The sequence below is a fragment of the Lupinus angustifolius genome, chromosome LG15 (genome assembly GCF_001865875.1).
Source record: "Lupinus angustifolius cultivar Tanjil chromosome LG15, LupAngTanjil_v1.0, whole genome shotgun sequence".
NCBI lineage: Eukaryota > Viridiplantae > Streptophyta > Magnoliopsida > Fabales > Fabaceae > Lupinus > Lupinus angustifolius.
In genome coordinates this window covers 2,282,731-2,306,182 of record NC_032023.1, presented here as the reverse complement: position 1 = coordinate 2,306,182, position 23,452 = coordinate 2,282,731, and the positions used below count along the sequence as shown (strand labels likewise).

General features: G+C 29.1%; 2 protein-coding genes and 1 pseudogene across 2 annotated transcripts; 1 reads left to right on the top strand and 2 right to left on the bottom strand.

The window, feature by feature from the left end:
• LOC109327274 lies at positions 5,102–6,804 on the top strand (annotated as a pseudogene).
• LOC109327275 (1,4-dihydroxy-2-naphthoyl-CoA thioesterase 1) lies at positions 7,056–9,446 on the bottom strand. Its single transcript, XM_019560344.1, has 3 exons — positions 9,168–9,446; positions 8,579–8,770; positions 7,056–7,441 (listed from the first exon to the last, which is right to left on the bottom strand). The coding sequence occupies exons 1-3, from the start codon at positions 9,309–9,311 to the stop codon at positions 7,289–7,291; spliced, it is 489 nt and encodes a 162-aa protein (XP_019415889.1). The 5' UTR covers positions 9,312–9,446; the 3' UTR covers positions 7,056–7,288.
• Positions 18,141–18,683, bottom strand: LOC109327915. The gene has a single exon (XM_019561092.1). It carries the CDS (start codon positions 18,443–18,445, stop codon positions 18,203–18,205), a length of 243 nt encoding a protein of 80 aa, XP_019416637.1. The 5' UTR covers positions 18,446–18,683; the 3' UTR covers positions 18,141–18,202.

Here is a 23,452-nt window from a genome sequence, read left to right as displayed (position 1 = left end):
TTCGTAATATTTTCAAAAGGTGCACCAAGACCGTAATTTTTCGGTCAAAGTGCACCAACTGAGTAAATTTTCCATCTCATGTCTATGGTAGAAGATCTATAATGACATGTTAATTAAAAATATACTGTAACACAACTATTATTGCAAATAATGTTATGTACCAATAAAAAACATGTCAATTAAAAAATTAAACATTCACTATTTTTCTATTTTTGCTTCAATATTATTAGTGCATAACATAGTTTGAATATGTGAGACACAATTTAACACAACAGATGATTGTCCAACAAAACTTAAATATAACTCTACACTGTTTTGTACTGGTTGTGCCAGAGCCCCGAGCCCAATCATATGCACATGAGTCATTATCTTAGTCCCTGTAGGCCTCACCATCTTTTTATGCACACCAGGGGAATCACCTATGATAATATGATACTATACTCATTACACACAATTAGTGTTTGATATACATGTTAAAATGAGAGTGGTAACTTTGCTTACAATAGATAGATGAATAAGATTGACTTAAGATGTGGAATGGAATGGAAAAGTGTCTCATTCCATTCCATTTATTCTACTACAATTTAGAGTGAGAATAATTTTGGGAGTTTAGAAGAAAGTTTAATTTTATTCTATTAATATGTTGTTTTAGAGTAATTCAACATATATTTAAATCATTCTCTAAACAATGAAGTAGATGATGTGAGAATTATTTTTCAATATGTCCTCCACGTAAGCATCTCAGACCAGCAAATGGTTACTTTAACCCATAATTAAAGGATATCTTTTGGTCATAACAACGGGAGATAAATTGGTTTTGGCTCTGATATAATGCTAAAATTTTATCTCAAAATAAATTGACAATAAAAAAAATAGTAACATATATTTAAATCATTCACGAGACAATGAAGTAGAAGAACATACTCTCACAAATTAGATTAATTGTGATCATTGGGCTAGGAAAGACTATAATTACTTCCCCGTTCTAGAACTCTCAGAAAATAATACTTTTATCTTCTAATTTTTTTTGCTTATCTGTTGATCATATATAGTAATTAATAAGACCACCAATGCTGAAGAATATTATCGTATTGAAAATATGTATGTTAAACATAATCTAATAAATTTAAGGTCTCAATAGATTTTCACCAATGATGAATTAAATGTTCCATTCCTCATGGTATATTAAAAAGTTAAACAAGATTGTTTTCAAAGTGAATTATCATAGCCCTTAAACTCTGATTCTCCTTGTTTGCTTCCTCCAGCTTCATCCGCACCAAACCCATCTAAAAGTCATGCCCAACATAATCTTCTTGAATCAAAACTTATGCCTAATAGTGATAATAATAATAATAATACCAAAAATTATTAAATATTATTAAAAATGGTCCTTGTTTATGGAGTTACCCAGAAAGATTACTCACTTTAGTTAGGGGCTGTCCTTGATTTTTGGGGGACTGTTCAGAATTATTCAGGCTTAAACTTAGAACAGTAGATTTAGATCCTAGCTGCACAATTTTCTGGTCCATGTAAGTTAGCAAAGAACATTTAATAACTCAAAAGCATGTCATATTCTGAGACAATCTGCTCGATAAATATAATATATACATATATATGTGTGTGTATATATATATATATGAAGGAGGAAGAGAATATGGAAAATGTTTTGAAACTCAAATAGTGACTAAACAAGTATGAAAACTTACAGTATTATGAGTTGAGGGTTCCACTGTTTTGTTTGATGCATGTGTATTAGTATTACTATCATATTGCCTTTCATGATTAACTTCCTGCAATTTTGCATTTTTTCCTTCCATTTATCTACCAGTTACAGATATATCAGATTATGTAGCTTCTATTCTAAGGGTGCAAGAGGTTATGTTTTCAGATTATATGTTATGTAACCTCTGATGCATAGAAGTATATAATGGTTGCATCTTGCTGTGTTTGTGGATGGAATAGGCAAAACATTCATAGTCTTTTTTTAATATCAGCCTCATTTTCCACAATAATTAATTATACTTCTTGGACTTGTTACTAAATAAGATTTAATCGGAAACAATTCTAGTGGTGCAAGTAGCATGTATGTATAATATAAAGTCAAAAGTTAATCCAGGAAAAGATTAATTATTTATCAATAAGATAATACAATTGATTAACACAAGAAATTTAATGTAATGTTATTATAAAAAATATCCCCATAAACTGATTGACCCCAAGTATAAACAAGGTAAATGATGAATCTTTTATAATGACACTCCTTAAGAGTACAAGTCATGTTATTTGGAAAGTTACTAGTCTTTGGTTAAAAGGATGAAGGAAGAGAGTTTAGCAAGTATTTAGCCCAACAATGACTAGAATCTCAGGGTGAGTATGGTCGGGGCTAGATTCTAGGTGTATGGCTTATCCCTTACCTGAATCTTAGATTCAAAGCTAAACCCAATTTCAATTATCGACTGAGACAAACTTTGAACCTGAACTTAAACCCAATTATATATAATACATAACTATATATATATATATATATTTATTGTTATAAAATTTCTTATGAAATTTTGGATGAATTGATTATCTATCATCTGTAATAGATTTAATTTTTCTACATTATTTGAATCTTTTTAATATTCGTTTTCCTAGTTTCAAATACTCTTTTGTGGAGTAGGTGATATATCTCTTTAATTGTCTCTTTCGATGTAATATTTAAATAAGAGTGGAGATTCACTTCTACTATATTTTTAGTCTACGACAACACCTCAATTCTCTATGGTTTTAAAACTGTATATTAAATAATTATATATGGAGGTCAAAACAATAAATTGTATGGACTAAAATATATCAAAAATAGTTATAAAAATACTTAAAATAACTAATTTAATAACTTTCAGAATCATTTTTTATTTTTAATTTTTTAATTTGTTAGAGACCAAATCTTTAAACACTTGACTAATTTTATTCCACTAAGGCAGCAACTTTAAAAGTTTCATAAACTATCACTCATATTTAATTATTTTTATCTTAATAATACCTACTTTAAAACACAAGAAGCAACCAAAAAAAGTATTACTACTTATCTAAGCAACCCCTCTAACCCTGACAAAATAAAATAACTGATGCTTACCACTTAAAACTGTTACAGGAACTTGTTGCAATTACTCTAACATTACTAGCATATTCTATTCAGGATTATCTTTTAATACATTTATTTTGTTGATACTAAATGGGTTTCACAAAATTTGGGTCTCACTTTATTGCTAAGCCCAATATGAAATTTATCCAACAGTAAAATATGTTAAGCAAAATGTTATTAAGAGATATTAATAACATATGTTGAAAATTAAAAGATAAGCTACAATTTTAAAGATCTTTGGATTTACTTTCTTATAGTGGCACAAAACGTAAAGAGGGTCAGAGGCAGAAAACCTATCTCCACAACTAGCCCAGGGACTGTTTTAGGAATAAGGAAGATCTCATTTACAGAAAAGACAAATGCATTTTTCTCTCTTTATTTTCATGATAAAAGTGTTATTTCACTATAATTAAAAGAATAAATTATCATTAAATGTTATATTCTCCTTTGTTTTTTTAAATATTTATTTCTCCATAATGAAGAATCAAAACTCTGTATTTTATCCATAGCGTGGAGTTCAAGGACTCAAATGGGTGCCTTTATTAATGAACAAACAAATATTATTTTTTTGGATCATAATATTAAGCTAATAAAATATTTTTTATTTTTTAACCATTTAATATATTTAAGTCAGTTTACAAATTACCCACAAAAATAAGGTTTTCAGATAACTAGTAATAGAAGTAAAAAACCATAACTTAGGTATTCGGCGGTCAAAATCAAAGAAGATGTGACTTCTAAGTTCTAACCAAACAAATATTTAACTTTCTTATATGTAAATTATGAAAGTGGATATGCAAATATACATAAGAAAAAAATATAAAAAAAAACTATGCCTTTTCAACAACAAAAAATACATCATTACCAACAAGGTATTGGTATAGAATTATAAGAGTATCCACAGTGGTGAAAAAAACTTAGTTTATAGCCAAATAAAAACATCATTCTTCCAATTTTCCATAGGAGAAGAATCATTTTTGGGCTTATTTTGCAACAGTGAAAAAATAGACAATGTTCTTATAGTTGAGACAACATTAACAAATGAAAACAAATTGTTAGAAGAGAGAAGAAATCAATATTAAATAAAATAAAGTAAAAGTGAAGAAGAAGATATGTAGGATAGGCTTGTGATGTCCATTTAAGAACTGAAACAAAGTTACAACATTGGAAGTGATTTTGACTTGAGTTGCTTAAGTTGTTAGAATATGTAAACAAATATAAAATAACCAATGAGACATATTTAAGAACGAAAAATGGGTTGTACCAATGTGGATGTTCTAAGGCTCCACTAGATCTCAAGATGACCAAAAGGTCAATGGTTCGATTCCTAATAGTGACAATTGTTTCAAAACTCAACTCACAAATAGAACTTAAGAAAACAAATATTTGGGATTGACAATGAATCAACCAATTCGGTGTTCGTTCGAAAGTCGACTCGTTATTTAGCTCGACATAACTTGGTTCATGAACTAAATGAGCCGAACTTGAGCTGAAAATTGAGGTTGGTAAATAAACGATCCGAACTTGAGCTGAATACAGTTCGTCTCGTTAGGTTCATGAGTTATCTTGATATGTATAAATATATTTTTTATGTTTATTGTTATTATAACATGACTCATCCATGCATTATTCTTTATCTTTATAGTTGTTATTTATAACCTTGTGGAGTATTTTTATAAAATTAATTAATTATTTGAGTTGTTTAAAAAATCAATCCGAGTTTAGTCAAATAATTCATAAACTTTAACCGACTCGAACTCGAGCTTTTATAAAAGTTGGTATCTAATTTGAGTTGAGTTTCGAGTTAAATAAATCTTTATCAAATTAAATTCCGATTCGACATAGTTCAGCTCGTTTTCAGTTTTATTCGATTAGATTTTTTTTTTTGTTGCATAGAAACAAAAGTGTTAGTTTGTTATTCATCACTTTTATGAACACAAATTTAGTTTCATCTCACACACTTATCATATTGTGTGTAAAAACATATTCATATATGTGCTTGTTATTTCCTCTCTCTACTATTCAACCAAATTCACATTCCTACTTGTGTGAGTTGGCAAGTAATGTAAGGAATCATTACCAAGTGGTGTTTCATTCCTAATTGAGAGAACACATTAGAGTTTTAACCAAATAATCTGAAACTCTTGTTCATCAATGTTATGTGAAATGCAATCTCACTCTCTACACACTTTCACTTCCATCAAACTCCCATTACCCACTTTCACACTCTCAACGACGTCGTCTTCTCCCATCTCTCACACACTTACCCTCGCTTTAATTTCCAAACCAAAAACACTCAATACGCCACCGTTTAATCAATCTCTGTCACTTCCGCCTATTGCAAAAAATCTAGGGTTTCGACCCACATCTGAATTTGGGATTCTATCTCAATTCTTCGTTCTCTCCATGGTATTACTACACTTAATCACTTGAACAGCAAAAAAAAATTTAAAAGTGAATCCCGATTTTTTTTTTTGTTTTGCAGGCTTTTGGTGCATTTTTTGCAGTGGCTTTGGTTTCCATTCCAACCATGATTGTGAGTTTTTTTATTATTTGTTTATTTATATATATATTTTTCAAATGTGTTGAATGGCTAATGACTAATGTCACACGAGGAATGTTAGCAACAATGGTTTCCATATTTATTCACACACTTTTTTTATAACATGTATTTTATTTACTTTTTGAGTTTTTATACTTATATAAATAGATCAAGAAAGTGTTGATCCACTAGTATAAGGGCCTCGGATTAGCTAAAATGTCAAATGTTTAATTCCTGGGATTAAACATTTTCGGAAGGGCAGCCACACACTCCAAAAGAGATTAATTCCTTACCCCTATATGTTGATGGATACCCTTGGTTATACCAATAATAAAATACTGGTATAAATAGGGATGACACAATAATTAGGTAAATTGTAACATTTTATTATATTTGCAATAACTCAAAAATCTTAATTTAAGATTTGGACTTTTATGATTTAATGTATTATATGGTAGTCTTGTTATAAGTTTAAAAATTTGTTGTATTCCTTTGTCTATATTGTTTCATGTTTGTGCATTTTGTATTTGTGTTGTATTTGTACTTGCAAGGTAATAATTGATGTTCAATTTTTGCAACAGGCTTTTAGAAGATTAGAAGCTTCAATGAAGAAATTGTCTATAAGGTTGTTTCAGAAGAAGTACCTGGAACTTTATCTTCTTTCAAACTCTCTACTAAGGAGCTGAACGATTTGACCCAACAACTTATCAGTCTCAGGTAACACTTTCCCATGATTTTGTTGTTGCTTTTGTGTAAGTTCTTCTATATTGTTGATGCTGGCTTTATCCCTTGTTGTTAGTCTATATCTGATCATGTTTTGTCAATGCTTTTTAGGTATAAAATTTCAGGTATTCCCATTGTGAAAAAGGATGGAAACACTACCAGTTCGAGATCATTTCGGAAGAACCCAGCATCCTAACATTGCCAACATTTCCTAGACGTGTAAGCATTTTGTTTCTGGAACTAAGCTTGGTTGAATGAGAATCGCAGAATAGTTATAAGTTGATTTCAATCACTTGGTTTCCATTGTAATTGCAAGCAATGTATTGAAATATAGTTACAAGGAATCATTGATGCCTTTAATGTTAAAGATGCTTGAAAAATAATGAGCAAAGCCATTCAATGAGGGTTCTATGTTGATCCTGATTCCTGAGGATTAGTTCATTACTGCCATTGAATCAGAGTTGGTTTTTACACTTGGGTCCATCTACTATGACATTGAATAAATTTACTAACCTTTTTGTTAGTTAGGTATATTCAAGTCCCATGTTGGATAAAATGTGATCAACGAAGGAGTTTATAAGCCAAAAGGCTGATATAATTATTGTATTAAGGTTTTAGTTGAAGATGTGGTCTCTCTTTCATTGATAACTCTTTACTCTTCTCATAGCCCGTGGCTCTTAAGAATGTGACTTGGCCAATACTAACATTTTGAAGTTACAATATGTTTTCTAGTCACATTTTAAGGTACAAGGTATGATGAGTGTACACTTTGAAGCATTAGAGGTAGAACCTTTATTTATATGCTACATATACCTGAACCCTTATTTTTATTATGATTTCCGTTAAGGCATAAGTTGAATCTTACAGAAGTAAATTAAATGGCAATACATGAATATTTACAATTTTGCATACTTCTTTAGCACTTCAGCAGCATCTTTTGCATGATCTGGGATAGGCATGTTGCTCACTAGAGTTACCCTTGAAGATGATACCAATGATCTCATTTGTGAATTTGAAGGATCAATCTTCCAGAACATCACCTCCCACACCTGCTACAAGCAAAACTGTGTTATATAACATGTTTTACTGGCATTAGTAAACCTCAACAATAATAACAAAGTTTTGTATTTTGCTGGGTTTATAAGTGTGAAGTCCCACATTGGATATGATGGGAGAAAAAAAGTTTATAAATGGAAAAAACTCATAGAACCAAAGCTCCTCAGTCGTGGTTTAGTGTAACATTTGTTGAACATATTTGTCCTTTTATTTTTAAAGAGTTTCATGGTTTGGAATCTAACCAACAAATATTTATTCATTGCTGGAATTCCTATGGTGCAAATCCTAATGTTCTAACTGTTATCAAATTCAACATTCCAAAATGTGAATTTCGTTTTGTTTAATCTCACCATGTAAAACATGAAGAATGTGAAAATACAACTCCACGCTGAAAAGGGCATTTAGAAACATTTATAATTTTGGTTTTGGTGTAAACCTGCAATTTGTTACAACTTCTAAAACCTTTCATTTTGTTCTCATTTGCAATAGAGGGTTGATGGTCCTAATTAAATTTCAAAAACATGTGTAACTGATCCAGAAAAAAAAAAGAGATGAGTGAAAAAGAGGAAACTTATGACGAAATTGGAACTTTGTCAAAATAAATTAAGGAACAAAATAAATATATAAAAAGTAAATAACCAAAGATGGGTAAAATAGATATGCGTATTTGTTTTATCTATTAAGACAGATAGATTAGTTGACAAGTTGTTGTGTTGATAACTTTTAGTTGATATTAAATGAATGTGTGCTATGTATACCAGAACTTCACGTCTATACCATGTTTTATACTACCACACTTTTTTCTTTAAAATTGTTTTCATTCTCTCCTTCAATCATTTCAACCCCACCAAAAAAAATGAGACTCATATCCCTTGTCCCAATCACATTATGGCCCTGTGATGTTGAGAGAACATTATAGGAAATGTATTGATAATCTTTTTCTCATCACTAGAAAATTAGATCCAATTATTGACTTGTTCAATTTATTGACTTAATGGTCATACGAATTATCTATTTTAGGCTTAAACCAACTAACTTAAACTGGGTTATCATAATTTTGATATAAGACCAATCAAATGAGCGACTTGTACCAGTCATGTGTCTGGTTCATAATCGATGAGGAATAATACCTGAATGGTTTTGCCAACACTTAAAGGGGTAGCTTCTGCTTGGACCAAGTCACCCATATCCGCTCGTTTCAAATGGTTAATGTTAAGCTGAATTCCAGCCACTCTTTTATACCCAGAAGCCATATGTGCTCCCATGCTTGCTAGAGATTCTGCTATCATTGCTGATACTCCTCCATGAAGCACCTTAAATGGCTACACACATCAAAATTCATTACCATAATTCATACCTTAACAAATATATAATATAACCTTACCTTAAACTTTAATTATTTCTACTTTAATCCTTAAATACTTGATAAAGTAGGTTTTAATTGTTGTCATCAAGTACATGCCTTAATAATTGTTAAAGTGTCAGGTGGTGGTGTTGTTGACAAGTTATCCTAAGTCACTCCAAAGATTAACAACCTAAGACCAAAACTGCCCAACAAAATTTGTCAAGTCTAAGATAAAGTTTCAATCTTGATATGTTCATAAGTACCTTATTTTTAGCAAAAAAGGAAAAAAGGAAAAAATGAAACTTTTTTGAGACATTCAGAAACCAAAGAGAAATAGTTATGATTAAGAGGAAAAAAATTGATGTGGGTTTTACCTGACAGCACTTTTGGGTAACTAGAAGATGGCCAGAAACTTTTTGTGGTGATAATTCTTCAATCTCAAACCCAATTGAATGAAGAGGTGCATCCAGATCAGCAGTTTTTGGTTTTGCTGATGATGATGATTGTTGGTCCTCCATCAATAAATTGGAACAATAATTTATGTTTTTGTTGTTCTTAGATTATGTTGTTGCTACTTTTCATAAGAGTCAGAAACAAAAGGTTAGGATTGGGAGGCTATGGAATGTTTAATAAATGGTTTTTCATATGGTGCTACATTTATGACCACTAAAACATCAGCCATACTCTTCTCCATGTACAATAAGGGAAGTGCCCTATAAAATAAAATAAAAAAATAAAATGACAATTATATTATTTTATCTATACTTTTAATGATATTTATATCTTTAAAATTAGTGTAAATAATAATATTTTTCTATCTGGTAATAGAAATGATCCTATTCCTAAAAGACATTGAGTAAAGTTATTATATCAAGAAAATCTTGTTCTTTGATGTTACAAAAATATTTAATTGTTAAATTTTTTCAACCAAAACACCATCTATAAACATGATGCATTTTTTTAATAAATGAGAAATGAAAGTTTGAAATGTAGTAGGTGGATGAGCATTTCTCATTGATAAGTGTAATAGGTAGTTGGAAGCTGACTTGGAGTCTGAATGCAAGAGCTGGTCAATTTGTCCAAATAATAGTGTGCAAGAAGGAATCTTAACAAATATAATAATAGTTTAAAATCTATCACTAGTAAATATTTATATTCAGTCAATGCATCATCTACTATCCTTTGTATTATTTTTATTTAAAAATTAATAGTAATTAAAAATGAATGATAAATAATATAATGACAATGTAAAAATCTCTTACACTTTTAATGTATACATCTTTTTTTCATATAATAAACTTTTGTCCTAATTTTTCTACCAACAATAGAATAATGTATGTTAGTTGTAAACTAATTATTAATAAATAAAATATTATCTTGTCACATATATTATTTTTTATGGTAGAAAGATTAATAAAAAAATTTAGTTGAATATATATCACTTTCCATATATTAAAGAAGTCTATGGTAGAAATATTATATTTTTTGGGAAATTATTATCCTGATTTTTCTTTTTAAATTTAACTACATTATATTTACCACTCCTTTTTGTTTTAAAAATCTATAGAGTTAATTACACTGACACACCTGAGTTTTAGCGAAATCACATAAACTACCTCTCACTTTTCTATACATACACAAACTTCTCCTAGTTTTTATACTTTCGTTACACTGACCACCCCTGCATGAGAAATAAGTGTAATCTTTTAAATAAAAAATGTGATAAATGCGATTAAGTTAAACAAAACATGGTATATTGTGAGGAAAATCCAAATAATATTAAAATCAATGTATCTTTATTATTTTTTGTTATAAAATGCATCAACAATTCTAAATGGATATTGTTTAAATCACTCTTATGTTATATCGTAACGAACCAAAAATAATAAAGAAGTACCGGTTCATATATTATTTGGATTTGTCTCCACAATATACCATGTTTTGTTTAACTTGATTGCATTTATCACACTTAATTGCATTTATCACAATTTTTATTTAAAAGATTACACTTATTTCTCATGCAGGGGTTGTCAGTGTAACGAAAGTATAAAAACTAGGGGAGGTTTGTGTAGGTATAAAAAAGTGAGAGGTGATTTGTGTAATTTTGCTAAAACTCATAGGGTGTCGGTGTAAGTTACTCAAATCTATATTTACTTTCTAAAGGGAGGTAGGTGTAATTACAATCATCCCTTTTTTAAAGAGTAAGTATAGTTTTCTAAAACAGAAGATAAAATAAATATAATTAAGTCAAATTTTTATTATCTATTTACCCGTTGGTTTTGGGAGGGTTTTAGGGTGAGTGGGAAGACTTGAGAACCATAGCAGAAACCTATAAGATAACTATCAAACATTTCATTTTTTTTTTTATTCCCCTTCAAAATTAAATTACAAACATAACCTCAATTTTCCCTCTATTTATATATTAAAATTCAATAATTATCATTATCCAATGTAATATTTATTTATATTTTTTACTTTCTTAATTAACTTTCCTAATGGCAGAAAACTGATAGAGTAAGTAATAATTTACCAAAAGAAGAAAGAAATAATTGAGGAGTAACTAGTGAGTCAAAAATAGGATTAAAAAGAGGTAGGTAGATGAGTAATGGCATTGGTATTTGGCACGTTGATTTAAAGACATTTAAATAATTAAATGGGTATCATTGTGGTAAGGTGTCCCTAACATTTAAGAGTTGCCCTTACATTTATGTGAAGTGTCCTAATATGCGGTTGAATCACAACTAAGGCCCACTATAGAATTTCAATGGTTAGAAGCATTAATCGGCAAACATTTGTAGGGAGGCCAATTGACAAATAGAGAGAAAACATGTAATTATTATATATAAGTTTTATATAGAGTAAACTATATTAATACTCCTTTGAATTTTAGTGAAATTATACAAATTACTCTTCACTATTTTATACTTACACAAATCCTCTATTTTTTATACTTTTATTACATTCACCACCCTCCATGAGAAAGAAATAAGTGTAATATTTTAAACAAATAAAAAACATAATAAATATAATTAAGTTAAACAAAATATTGTATATTGTGAAGACAAGTCCAAATAATATACAAATCAATGTATTTTTATTATTTTTGGTTCGTTATGATATAGTAAAAGAGTGATTTAAACAATATTTATTTAGAATTGTTGATGCATTCTATAACCAAAAAATAATAAAGATACATTGATTTATATATTATTTAAATTTATCTCCATAATATACCATATTTTGTTTAACTTAATTGTGTTTATCACATTTTTTATTTAAAATATTACACTTATTTCTCATGCAGATGTGATGAATGTAATAAAACTATAAAATTAGGGGGTTTGTGTAGGTGTAAAAAAACGAAAGGTGGTTTGTGTAATTTCGTTAAAACTCAAGAGGTATCAGTGTAATTTATTCTTTTATATACGATCACTGTATTATATATCATTTATATTTTATTTTCATTAAATTTTTAAAAAATAATATAAATAAATAATGGATAATATGTTGATTGTATATAAATATTTATACTGATAATACATATTACATTTACTAATAAAACATGAAATTATGAAAAATGGGCACTAGCTCAAAAGGTGTATTATAATCATTATTATTATTAGAAGTAAATTCAACTTACTTTAATTTTATAATCAGTTTCTTATTTAAATATGTTATTGTCTTAGTTAATATTGTAAGTTAAAAAAGCGTACAGAATATAAACTTTGTAAGTTAGTTTATCAAGGTAAAAGAGATGTTTATATGAATATTTTTTATAAAATTTTAAAGAATACGTAATGTTGTATATTACGTTTTTTAATTTATCTTAAGTCTTGAGAAATAATTTATAAATAAAAAAGTGCATATACCTCTATTCTCATTCTTTTGAATTATCTATTGTGTAAGTTTGAATTTTACATATTTAAATTTTGTTGTGATTTTTTTATCTTTTAAAAATAAGTCAAATCACGCTTTTTATGAATTTGTTATGCGTGTAGAAAAATGCATAAAATATAATTTCTAGTTTTTAATTTACCGTGCCAGCTTAAGAAAATAACGAAACAATTAAGTTAAATAAAAATAAAAATAGAAGTCCATCAAATTATTTACGTGAAAAGAAAACTCCATGCTTCATTCAAGAAAACTGTTTCAATTTGTTTGAGTAACATCTATAATATAGTGTGACTTCTCGTACAATGATGTTTTATCTATACATATAAGACTTGAATTTGAGAATTTGTGTAAACATATACAATTTTTTTGGTTTTCAAAATGTATTTTTGTACCGTAGACAATCCTGTTTGAGTTGGAAATATCTATCTATATATGAGGTTAATTCTCCTAGCAGACATTTTTTCATCTGCAAGACTTGAACCCAAAACCTTTACTTAATAGGAATAAACATGTACCACTTGAACCAAGCCAGTTGATAAACCCATACAATTTGAACCAGTTATCTTTATGTCCCAAATTTTATATATATAGTTGATTATTATCACCAGTTTTTATTATTACTGTAATATTATGATACTATCTACTCTATCTATTTTATATCTTTTAATATTTAATGTTATACATATAATTTAAAAATTATTAAATAATATAAAAAATCGATACAATTTAACTAAAATGGTATCATCTAATGCATATTAGAAACTAAATTAAAACAAAATAAAAAATGAGTCTGAGTAATAAATAAATTTACAATCAGAAAAGAATTATAAATATGTTATTTGAAATAAATGAAAAAAATATGAAAGTGGTAAATAATATTGTGTGGGTTAAGATAATAGTTGGAACAGATCATTGATGCGGATTCATTTTGTCAGTTCGATAACTAGTCCGTGATGTATCCTTGGACTTATCTATAACCGACATGAGTGTAATATTATGCACTTAGACGATAAAGATTTATAAGATAACAAAAATGTTAAGAGTTCGATTTCTGAGAGTAACACTTATTATAAGAGATATTTACATATTAAAAAATAATTAATTACTTATTTAAAAATGATAGGGATGAAATATACTTGACAGTACAAAAAAAATAGTAATTAATAAATTATATTGGAAACACTACTTACATTTTTTATATTAGATATTTCGCATGGTTTGCAACCAACTTGGAGTTGGTATGCTACAAGGCACGGACATTTAATACCTCATTAGTTACAATTGGGGGAAATTAGTGAAACTGAAACATATAGGACAAATAACTATTGTACTAAACTCTGTCCCAAACCAATTATATTATGACACGTCAGTTAAAAAGTTAAATATTTATAACTTTATCAGTTTTGCTTCATTATAATTAGTGAGAGACGTGGTTAAAGACAACAGATCCCTATCCAAACATATATAGGAAATGTATAGCACATAAAGCATGGGTTTTTTTTGTTTAACATATCATATTTTATACTCTTCTGTTATTTTAAATTTTGGATGTGTTTGTAATCATGATTGTGCTTATTATACAAAGATCATGTCCCCATATCCATATTCAATAATATTTTACTAAATAATATAAAATATTAGTTCATATTTTTATAATTTTTTCAATTAAGTGATACATTTTAATTAGTTTGCCACAATAAGAGATCTTCACCCCTTCATTAAACACAGCTCCTCAAAAGTTCCACATGGTGGTCTGGTTAGTTTCATATTTTCATTAAACAATTACTGATTCAGAATATATTTAATAATTCAATATTTACATAAACAATAATATTAACTAGTTAATAAAAACAACAATATCTCCATTCAATTCCACAACAAAATAATTGCAATCGGTATTGGATCCTTTTTTGAAATAACAACAAACTATGGTTATCTCTTCTTATTATGTTGTTGCAACCATACTCATTCTTATCTACTAATATTTCCAATTGATTACTTATATTTTTAAAAGAAATGAAAATTAAAATATTACTTTAATAAGTAGAGAGCATAAATTAGCTAAACTGAGTCCTCTCTAATACCAGAGAAGAAAGTTATATTTTTACTTTTAATTTTAAAAATAAAAATATCATTACAAATATAAATAAAAAAATATAAATGTCATTACATTTTAGAATTTGCTTTGTTTTTTATAGCACTTCCCTCTATAGTATCAGATAGAATTCTGACTCAAATTAGTCTTCAACAATATCTAACCACCGTTTTTAGCTTTGATAGGGAGAACTTTTTTGTAGTTTAGAAACAATGATTAGAGACAAAATCTAGTCCATTAAAAATGTCTTACTAAATTAAAATTATATAAATATATATATCCTTTAATCTATGCATTGTGGTCTATTGTTAAAGATGAGTGACAATTTCAAGTAACATCTACATGAGATTGCAGTCTACTTTCACTTCTGAGTTGTCACCAATAATTGGCAGGTTTTGTGATTAAAAAATGCGGTCCACAATATCTAATTTGATCGCAACAATATAGATGTGGTTGACAATGCATCGACAACGCACCGCAATTACAGTATAATTGAAATTCACAACAAAAACCGCAACAAGACAGACTTATGACGACAATGTTAGCTAATCCGGACGACGACGCATTGGCTTCTTGCATGTGCCTCTATTCTAGTGGTTGATCAATTTTTGCTGCAGCCTTCCTTTGTTCCCTTAGTGTCAATTGCTTCAGACTTCATTTTGAGAGAGGAAAATGGAGAAGAGATTGGATAGTTAGGAGTCTGGAATTTTGAGAGAATGAGATAAGAGACTAGAGAGTTGATAAGTGGAGAATGGAGTCTGTTTTGGGTAATTTTTTTACCCAAATTTTATTTGGTATAATTATATTTTTAAATATTTATGTGTTATATTTCTTTATAAAGCCTGCTCATGGATTATAGGAATATATTATTTTTATTGATATTTATTCTTCAAAGTTATTGATGGAGAATTGCTCTAAACTATATAGTTTTTTTTTTTGCATTGAGGTAGTATAAAACTTTCACAATGCCTATAAGAGAAGAATTTCCAACTAAAAAGTTATAGGGTATTCCAAGAAAAGATATTGGAAGGCATTTTGAAATACAAATATCTGAACATCTAAACAATATTAAATGTAAACTCTATGAAAAAGTGATCAAGGGGTATCACTAATTAGTGATACCATATATCTGAGTCTTGACTTTTCTTCTTAATCAGGTATTTGATGATAATGAGAATTGAAATATGTTTTTCTCTTCTATGTGAATGTAATTTAATTTTGTCAAAGTAAAAACATGATATAATGTTTTCTTTTAATTGCAAATTAAATTTTTATTAAAAAATCTATTTTAAATTATTAATTGTCATGAAACAATGTCAAATGAATAAAAAACCTACACAAAATTAATAGTTATAACTTATAATAGTTCTAGTAATTATACATAATTTTTTAAAATTTGTACATACCTTAATTAATTTCACTTCGCAATATTTGTAATTCGCATCATAATGACTACATAGACCACAATTACACTAACCATAATAACTACAATTTAAATACATGGTCAGGTCTTAATAAGTTGATGATTGTGTATAAAAGTTATATTTAATTAAACTTACTAGTTGTGTAACTTATGGTCTATTTGTCATGGGTTTTGGAGAAAAATAAGATTTTAGAATCATCTCTCACGTATATTTTATGGCATGAAACCTTTCATTTATCTTCCATATCCTTCAAAACCAAAATCGCAAATATGCTCTCAAGGTGCGTTTGCAAGTTGAGTTTTGGAGGGGAGAGAAGAGGAATGAAAGACTTCAAAATCATCTCACAAATGTATTTCATAACTCTCATCTTCCCATTATTTTCCTTCCCCTCCACAATTAATCCAATACTCAAACAAACCTTAACGAATACTAAAAAGAAACTACCATGAAAAATACTTATCAAATTAGGGATGAGTAGGACCCAACCTTACCCGCTCACCCGTCGCGATCCAATCATGATCTGACCCGAATAGGGTCGGGTCTGATCGGGTCTAGACCTGACCAATATTTAGGATCGAGAAAGACCAAACATGACCCGATCCGTCCCTTCCCATAGTCATTCACTCATCATATTTGTATGTGTTTCTACTCAAATATGTACAGATTAATGATAACTTTTGGTCGAAAGTATCATCGATTCTCTAATTTTTCATCATATATACATGATTAATAATTTATATACATATATCATTTTATAAGTCAAATTACATATTCATAATAATAAATAATATTAAGAAGTTTTTATCCAAAATGAGTGTATGTGCATTATATTTAATCGGGTCTATGGTCAGGTTAGGTCGGGGTTAAAGACTGACCTAATCGATATTTAGGGTCAGGTTAGCTTCGGGTCTAGGGCCGAGTCTGAGTTCAAAAATGACTAGACCAATATTTAGGGCTGGGTAAGGACAAGCCTTAATCCGTCCCAACCCGACTCATGGTCACCTCTAGATTAAATAACCTAAAGTGATATATCGAGAAAATAATAGATGATATCCATCACTTGATAGAATGAGGATTACTTGTTCCACTTTTTTATGTTCTAGGTGCCCGAACCAGTTAAAAGTTAACATCTATTTAAAAAAAAATTATAAAAACATAAAGTAATTTTTTTATGTTGATTGAATTTGATTGACTTGATTCATGATGACAATATTTTTTAGGTGAGAGGATCCTCCTTCCACTTGATAAGCTTGATCAATATCGTGCCCTTTCGATATATATCAGAATATATATTTGTTTCTTATTTGAATTTACTCATAATAATGCCCAAAACAGGAATGATGAAGCAACATGTGCTCAAGCCATCATATATTTTCTCTATAAAGAGAATTCACATCATCAAAATTTTATGCCAATCAGAGTTCACTTTCAATCTTGTTAGTACTATATAATTATAATCTTTCCAGTTAAATATATTTAAGTTTTATATATCAAGAACATAATCCTAAACAACCACTGTCTTCACTTGTTATTCAGTTTATGCAAAGCCTAAATGGATATACAGTATGCAGAGATGTGAGTAAGGGTATAAACTTTTCTAGATATTATATTCAAATTTAAAAACTCATATTTTTAAGTGGTAGGAGAGATTTATATTGTAAAGCAAATCAAGACTCTACTGAAAATGAATAATTTTTTCATTATTAACCACCACATTATTTTAGCTAGATAGCTAACTTAAGAGTATCCAACCACATTATTAACAACCAATGCAATATGTTGTTTGTATTAATTCGTCATTTGTTACATTATTATTACCGAACTTCTTTTATACATGACAAACCAGTACATAGTATGCGATACATCAAATTCGGTAAACAATATATAATATAAATGATGGAATATAATGAGGTGGGAACTAGTACAAGAGGTTTAAAAGAGAAAAAATTAATCATAAGAATAGTAAGAAATCAAGAAATGCACTTAGGCATAGTTTTCAAGAAGCAAATTTGCTCTCAGAATCAGTGACACGAGAAGCATAGTATCTAGCAATGAAATCAGAAGCTTTTCTATCAATACCAGGTTCTGCAATCCAACGTCCTCTATCTTCATCACTTGCAAATATTCTTCTCCCATTTCCACTTCCATTTCCACTTCCTTCCATGTACTCATCATACCTTCCTCCACTTGAGAAACATGCCTTGAATATGCCACAAAATGATGATCTCTTAGCTCCCATTTTTGATATTTTTCTTATGATATCAAAGCATCACACTCTTATAACCCTTTATGGTTTGTTAAAGGGTACTTGAACTCTAAGTTATTTTGTTGTGTATCTTGTTGTAAATAGCATGATAGAGTTGCATGTATTTATAGAGTGGCAAATCACATGAAATAGTTACTATAGGGCTATGCCAGATAGATTATAGGACTAAAAAGGAGGATCTGGATTCCTTGAAAAAACCAATCAGAATGGTTAACATTGTTGTAAAACTCTAAAGAAGCATAAGTACTCTCTTCCTTTACTTTTGAAATGACCCAATACAGTTCTTCTCCTAGGTGATACAACACCAAACTAAAGATGCTTTCTTTTTCTTATATAAAAATAATGCCTACCGAATGAGAATAATGCATGTAGTTATTATCTTCATTTTTTGTATCCTAATAAGTTTTTAATGAGGTAAATATATAGTTTTGTGTAAACATTAAACATGTATAGGCGAGGATTAAGATCCTCTTAAGTAATTTAGAGGTAAGTACACCCAAAACAAGAAAAATAAATAAATTAATTTGATACAATTATTCTTAAAATATAATGAGATAATTCTTCTATCTTTATGTGTAAATGCAAAAATAATAACTTATCTTTCTAATATTTTAAAGGATATTTTTCTATCTAGTTAGTGGTAAAGTAATTCCAGCTGTACTCTTATCTTTTCCATTCATTACACTTGAATTGACACCATACCTTATTTAAGAAAGAACCTTGTTATTTGTATTATTGTATACTCATAAATGACACCAAATGGTACACACCATCTTTTATGAGAAAGAAAAATAGAAATAATAAGAGAGAAACTGTGGAACTATCATTTCTTTTCCCTAAAAGGAAGGTGAGTTTACCTTAAATGTTATTTGTAAGTGAACACATAACATTTAGAGTGAATAGCTTAAAGTGAATACATATTTTATTGCTTGTTTGAAAATATTATCAATTATCAGGATGTCTATTTTGTGACTTAAATTTTATGGAAAGATATAATAAATGTCAATTTATTAACTTCGTTTGGTAACCTCTATCTTGTAAAAACTCTTCTTTCATATATTTTTAATTCTATTTAATTGTAGATATTGTTTATCATTTTACTCTTTAAGTTTTATATTATTTTATGAAAAGTAACTAGAATAATTAATTAATGAAATCATTTGAATAACCAATCATTTGGATCAAACATTTTATTACTTGTTGACAAAACCACAATTTATAATCATAATATTGTTTGGAGTTTTCCGATACTGCAATATTCGATTGCAATTGTGATTGTAGGGTGTAATTTAAAACACTAATATTATATAATGTATGAAAACTAGGCAGGAGTTGGAATTCACCACCACCTAACTTACAAGCTAAATTTGTTAGTTTATTTTGTCAATCAAACAATAATACAGTTGGGGCTAGCCACCATCAACCCCTTTTCTTGGTATGCCACTATTCTGTTCACATATGATGTTTTGAAATAAAACCTAGTTGTCTTTATATTTTTAGCTTAGACTAAAGGCATTAAAAAGTGTATATAATATAACCACTTGGTTTTATGGATGTAAAGTTGTACTTTGTATCCGTATGGTTTTTTATTAAAGGGGATTAAGAAACAGAAGAAAATTCCAAAATTAGCTTTTTAGGCTTGCTTTCTTCCTAAGCTTTACTTTATATATATTATGTATGTATTTATGGTTAGTATATGAGCATTCTTGGTGATCTTCCAAGAAAGTTCCCACCCCTTTCTCTACCAACAGAGAGTTCCCTCAAGCTGTCTTAGCCTTTTGAGAACTTCATTCTTAAGAAATGGTTAAGGGAGAGCACCAATGTTTTAAATTGAGAACTCATCCAATAACTATAGGATTTAATATGTATACGCTGACAGTATAAGTATTTTTATACTGTTGGTATATCATCCACAATTCATATGTTAGATATCATGGATTCTCAAACAAAAATAATACAAATCAACAGTGAATAATGTAGCGACAATATAAAAAACTTTACACTGATTATACATAAATAATAAACTTATAACTTTAAGGTAGGAGTTGGTGAAAGAAAATTGGATGAGTTAGTTTTTTATATTAGAAAATTGACTCATAAAACTAATTGGAATATGAGCCGTTCAAATTTCATTGGTGTACATTACCCAAAACTTAATATTATGGTTTTAATTGTGGCAAATCCAAATTGAAAATATTGGATTTAGTTGGTATTTGTAAATGAACTTTAGTTTGATCAAAAGGCATAATGTCTTACCTTTTCCTACACCTACAAGTTCAAACATTTTTAACCAGCTAAAATAAATGATTCAACCAATATATATTAAACCAAACCTAAAATAGTACAAGATAGATTCAAGATTTAGCCCGACCCTTTGAGGTCAAAAAAAGATTAGGGTCCGATCTGTAGTCTTATAAGGGAAGACATCCTTATATGACATCTCAAAATCGCCACATTCTCATACATAAGCCTCCTAGGGTCACTGATTAAAAGAACATAAACATGACATTTACCATAATGTTATTAGATCTTCCCTTAGCACAAGTTAAGCCCACCACATCAATATAAATAGAGGAGATTATATATGAAATATCATTTTATCTATGACTTCTCTATGTCTTACTCTCCTTATATATTTGTCCTCTATAAATGCTATAAATATTAACTTGGGTCTAAGAGTTCTTTTTTAAGTATTCATCCTAGACGGTCTAAGGTCAATCCTTAGTTTGATTCAACATATCTTAGAAGCTCGAAGGCTAGGGTTAATCTGGTTCCACCCAAAATCTTCATTACTAAGTCATCCCACAACCAAACTTAAAAGAAAGCCTTTTTTTTTCCTCAATGTTTTGCGTTTGTTGTGTTAATCATTGTTAAATGTATTTTATGGTTGTAATCACGAATGTCAAATTATTTTGGACCTTTTAGTAGGGTTCTATATAAAAAAGGAAAGTAAGATACTATACAGTGTACACCTACATAAGTTAGGCTGCTATAGTAGTATTTTTTATGACTTTATGTTATATATAATCTTACATGTTTGAACCTTTGCCTCCTTATTGCTTAACTTAAGATTGTTTGAACCTTAGCTTTGAACTTAAAAACATTTGGTATATATGATTGGCATATTTATACATTTCCTAGCATGTACCTTCCCCAAAACAATCCATCAAAGAAAGGAACTTGTAATCTTCGGATAAATGTAGATTATTATTTTAAAGATATATATTCAGCCTATAACCCACTTAGCATAGGTTGGAATTTCATAATATAGAATAAGTTTTTTTATATACAAATATTAGTACGTTAGTATTCGTAGTGAATGAGAAGATTTTGATCTTCATATCATTTTATTCTTTAAATCTTTTAGCCTAACTAATTAACTATCTTATCATTCCCTATATATCTCATTACAAATATAAGTATCAAATAGATTTCTGCATATCTATATAATGATAGAAAATCACTAATAAGAAAATGAGATTAGGGGAACTTGTCAAAATCTCATAGAATATTGTATGTGAGATAATATAAGCTGATCGAACATTATCAAAATTTCATATAGAAGCTCTTAATATATCCCTTCATGACATTCTTCTTTTTCACTTAATATTCCTTGGTCCATTTTCATCAAGACAACAAGAGAATAATATAAATTCAATTCATACAGAAAACATAAACGTTGGTCCTTCTTGGAAACATACAATGCTGGTCATTGGTAGCTTCATCAAAAGATGCATCCTCATAAGATAAACGTTGCAAGAATATTTCAGCTATATCTGTAAGATAAATACAAAGGAACATGATGAAATTAACTTCATTACTTTCTTTCAGTCATGACAAGAACCAGAATTATAACTTTTTTTAATGATTTTCTTGTTGGAATTTCTGACAATTTATGGGTCACAAATATAATTATGTAGTTGTGTTATGGCCATTATGTAATTAGCCAAAATATAAAATGATCTTCAGTAATTAATTTGGTGGCTAATGACATATGTATCATGAAATAATAATAAGTGTAGATACCTTCAGACAATTTCTGATTTGATGAAGGGACTGAATCAGAATTATTGCAACTAAAGTAGTAACCACTACGGGGTTACTTTTATGGGTTATGGTCCCAATTTGTAGAGCAACATGTTTTCAAGTGTAGAGGTTAAGGAGAATAAGGTAGGATGGGAATAGTGTTATCCAGGATAGGATAACACTATCCACCCATCCATAAGGCTCGTTAGGTATAAGGATGAGGTTTCTCCTCATAACCAAAACGAGAGAAAAGAAGGGGCAACCCACACTCTCCCTAAGGTACACTCTCAACACTCAAGAAAGCTCTCTCATTCCCCTCTAGAGAAGCATAAGGAAAACCGTAAGGCGCTCTATCATCTGGAAGATCATCGCACCCTCATACCTTCGAGATTCCGGAAATGGCTCAACAAGGTATGTTCTTCATCTTCACCATGAACTCATTTGGGGTTTCTTCGGTCTGGACCATGGATGTTCCATTTGGGTGTATGTATGGGCATACACATTCGGTTGTGGGAACAAAGCCATGGTCATAAGGACTTCCGTGTTTACTCTATGGATTTCGGATGGAGAGTAACTTCTCCGACAAGTGGTATCAGAGCCACCCCAATATGATTCATTTGTGAAATTAGGTTTTCATGTATCTGGATTGATTTAGGGTTTTGAGGTTTTCATTGTTTTAAATTCATGTTTTTCATATGAATATAGAAAGATGTAATCATGAATGTTTGATGTTTCTGGTTTAATCTTGAATTTTGGGAGAAAAATGATGCAGAAATCGCATTTTTCGCGTTCTGCTGCAGTGCTCTCGCTCAAGCGAGAGGAAATAGAGGCAAATCGCCTTTAATTTGGCTCAAGCGAGATTTGGCTCGCCCAAGCGAATATATTTTTTTTTTTAACTTATTATTTTTGGGACTTCAGTATCTTTGTGCATTGATTTTAATTGTTATTTGTATG

Bases quoted from the DNA above. Each gene is read 5' to 3' on its own strand.
- LOC109327915 (XM_019561092.1), bottom strand. From the start codon at position 18,445: ATGGGAGCTAAGAGATCATCATTTTGTGGCATATTCAAGGCATGTTTC.
- LOC109327275 (XM_019560344.1), bottom strand. From the start codon at position 9,311: ATGGAGGACCAACAATCATCATCATCAGCAAAACCAAAAACTGCTGAT. The intron at 8,771-9,167 runs GTAAAACCCACA...TGATGTGTGTAG, and splicing joins TTACCCAAAAGTGCTGTCAG to CCATTTAAGGTGCTTCATGG. The intron at 7,442-8,578 runs GTATTATTCCTC...TGCTTGTAGCAG, and splicing joins GTGTTGGCAAAACCATTCAG to GTGTGGGAGGTGATGTTCTG.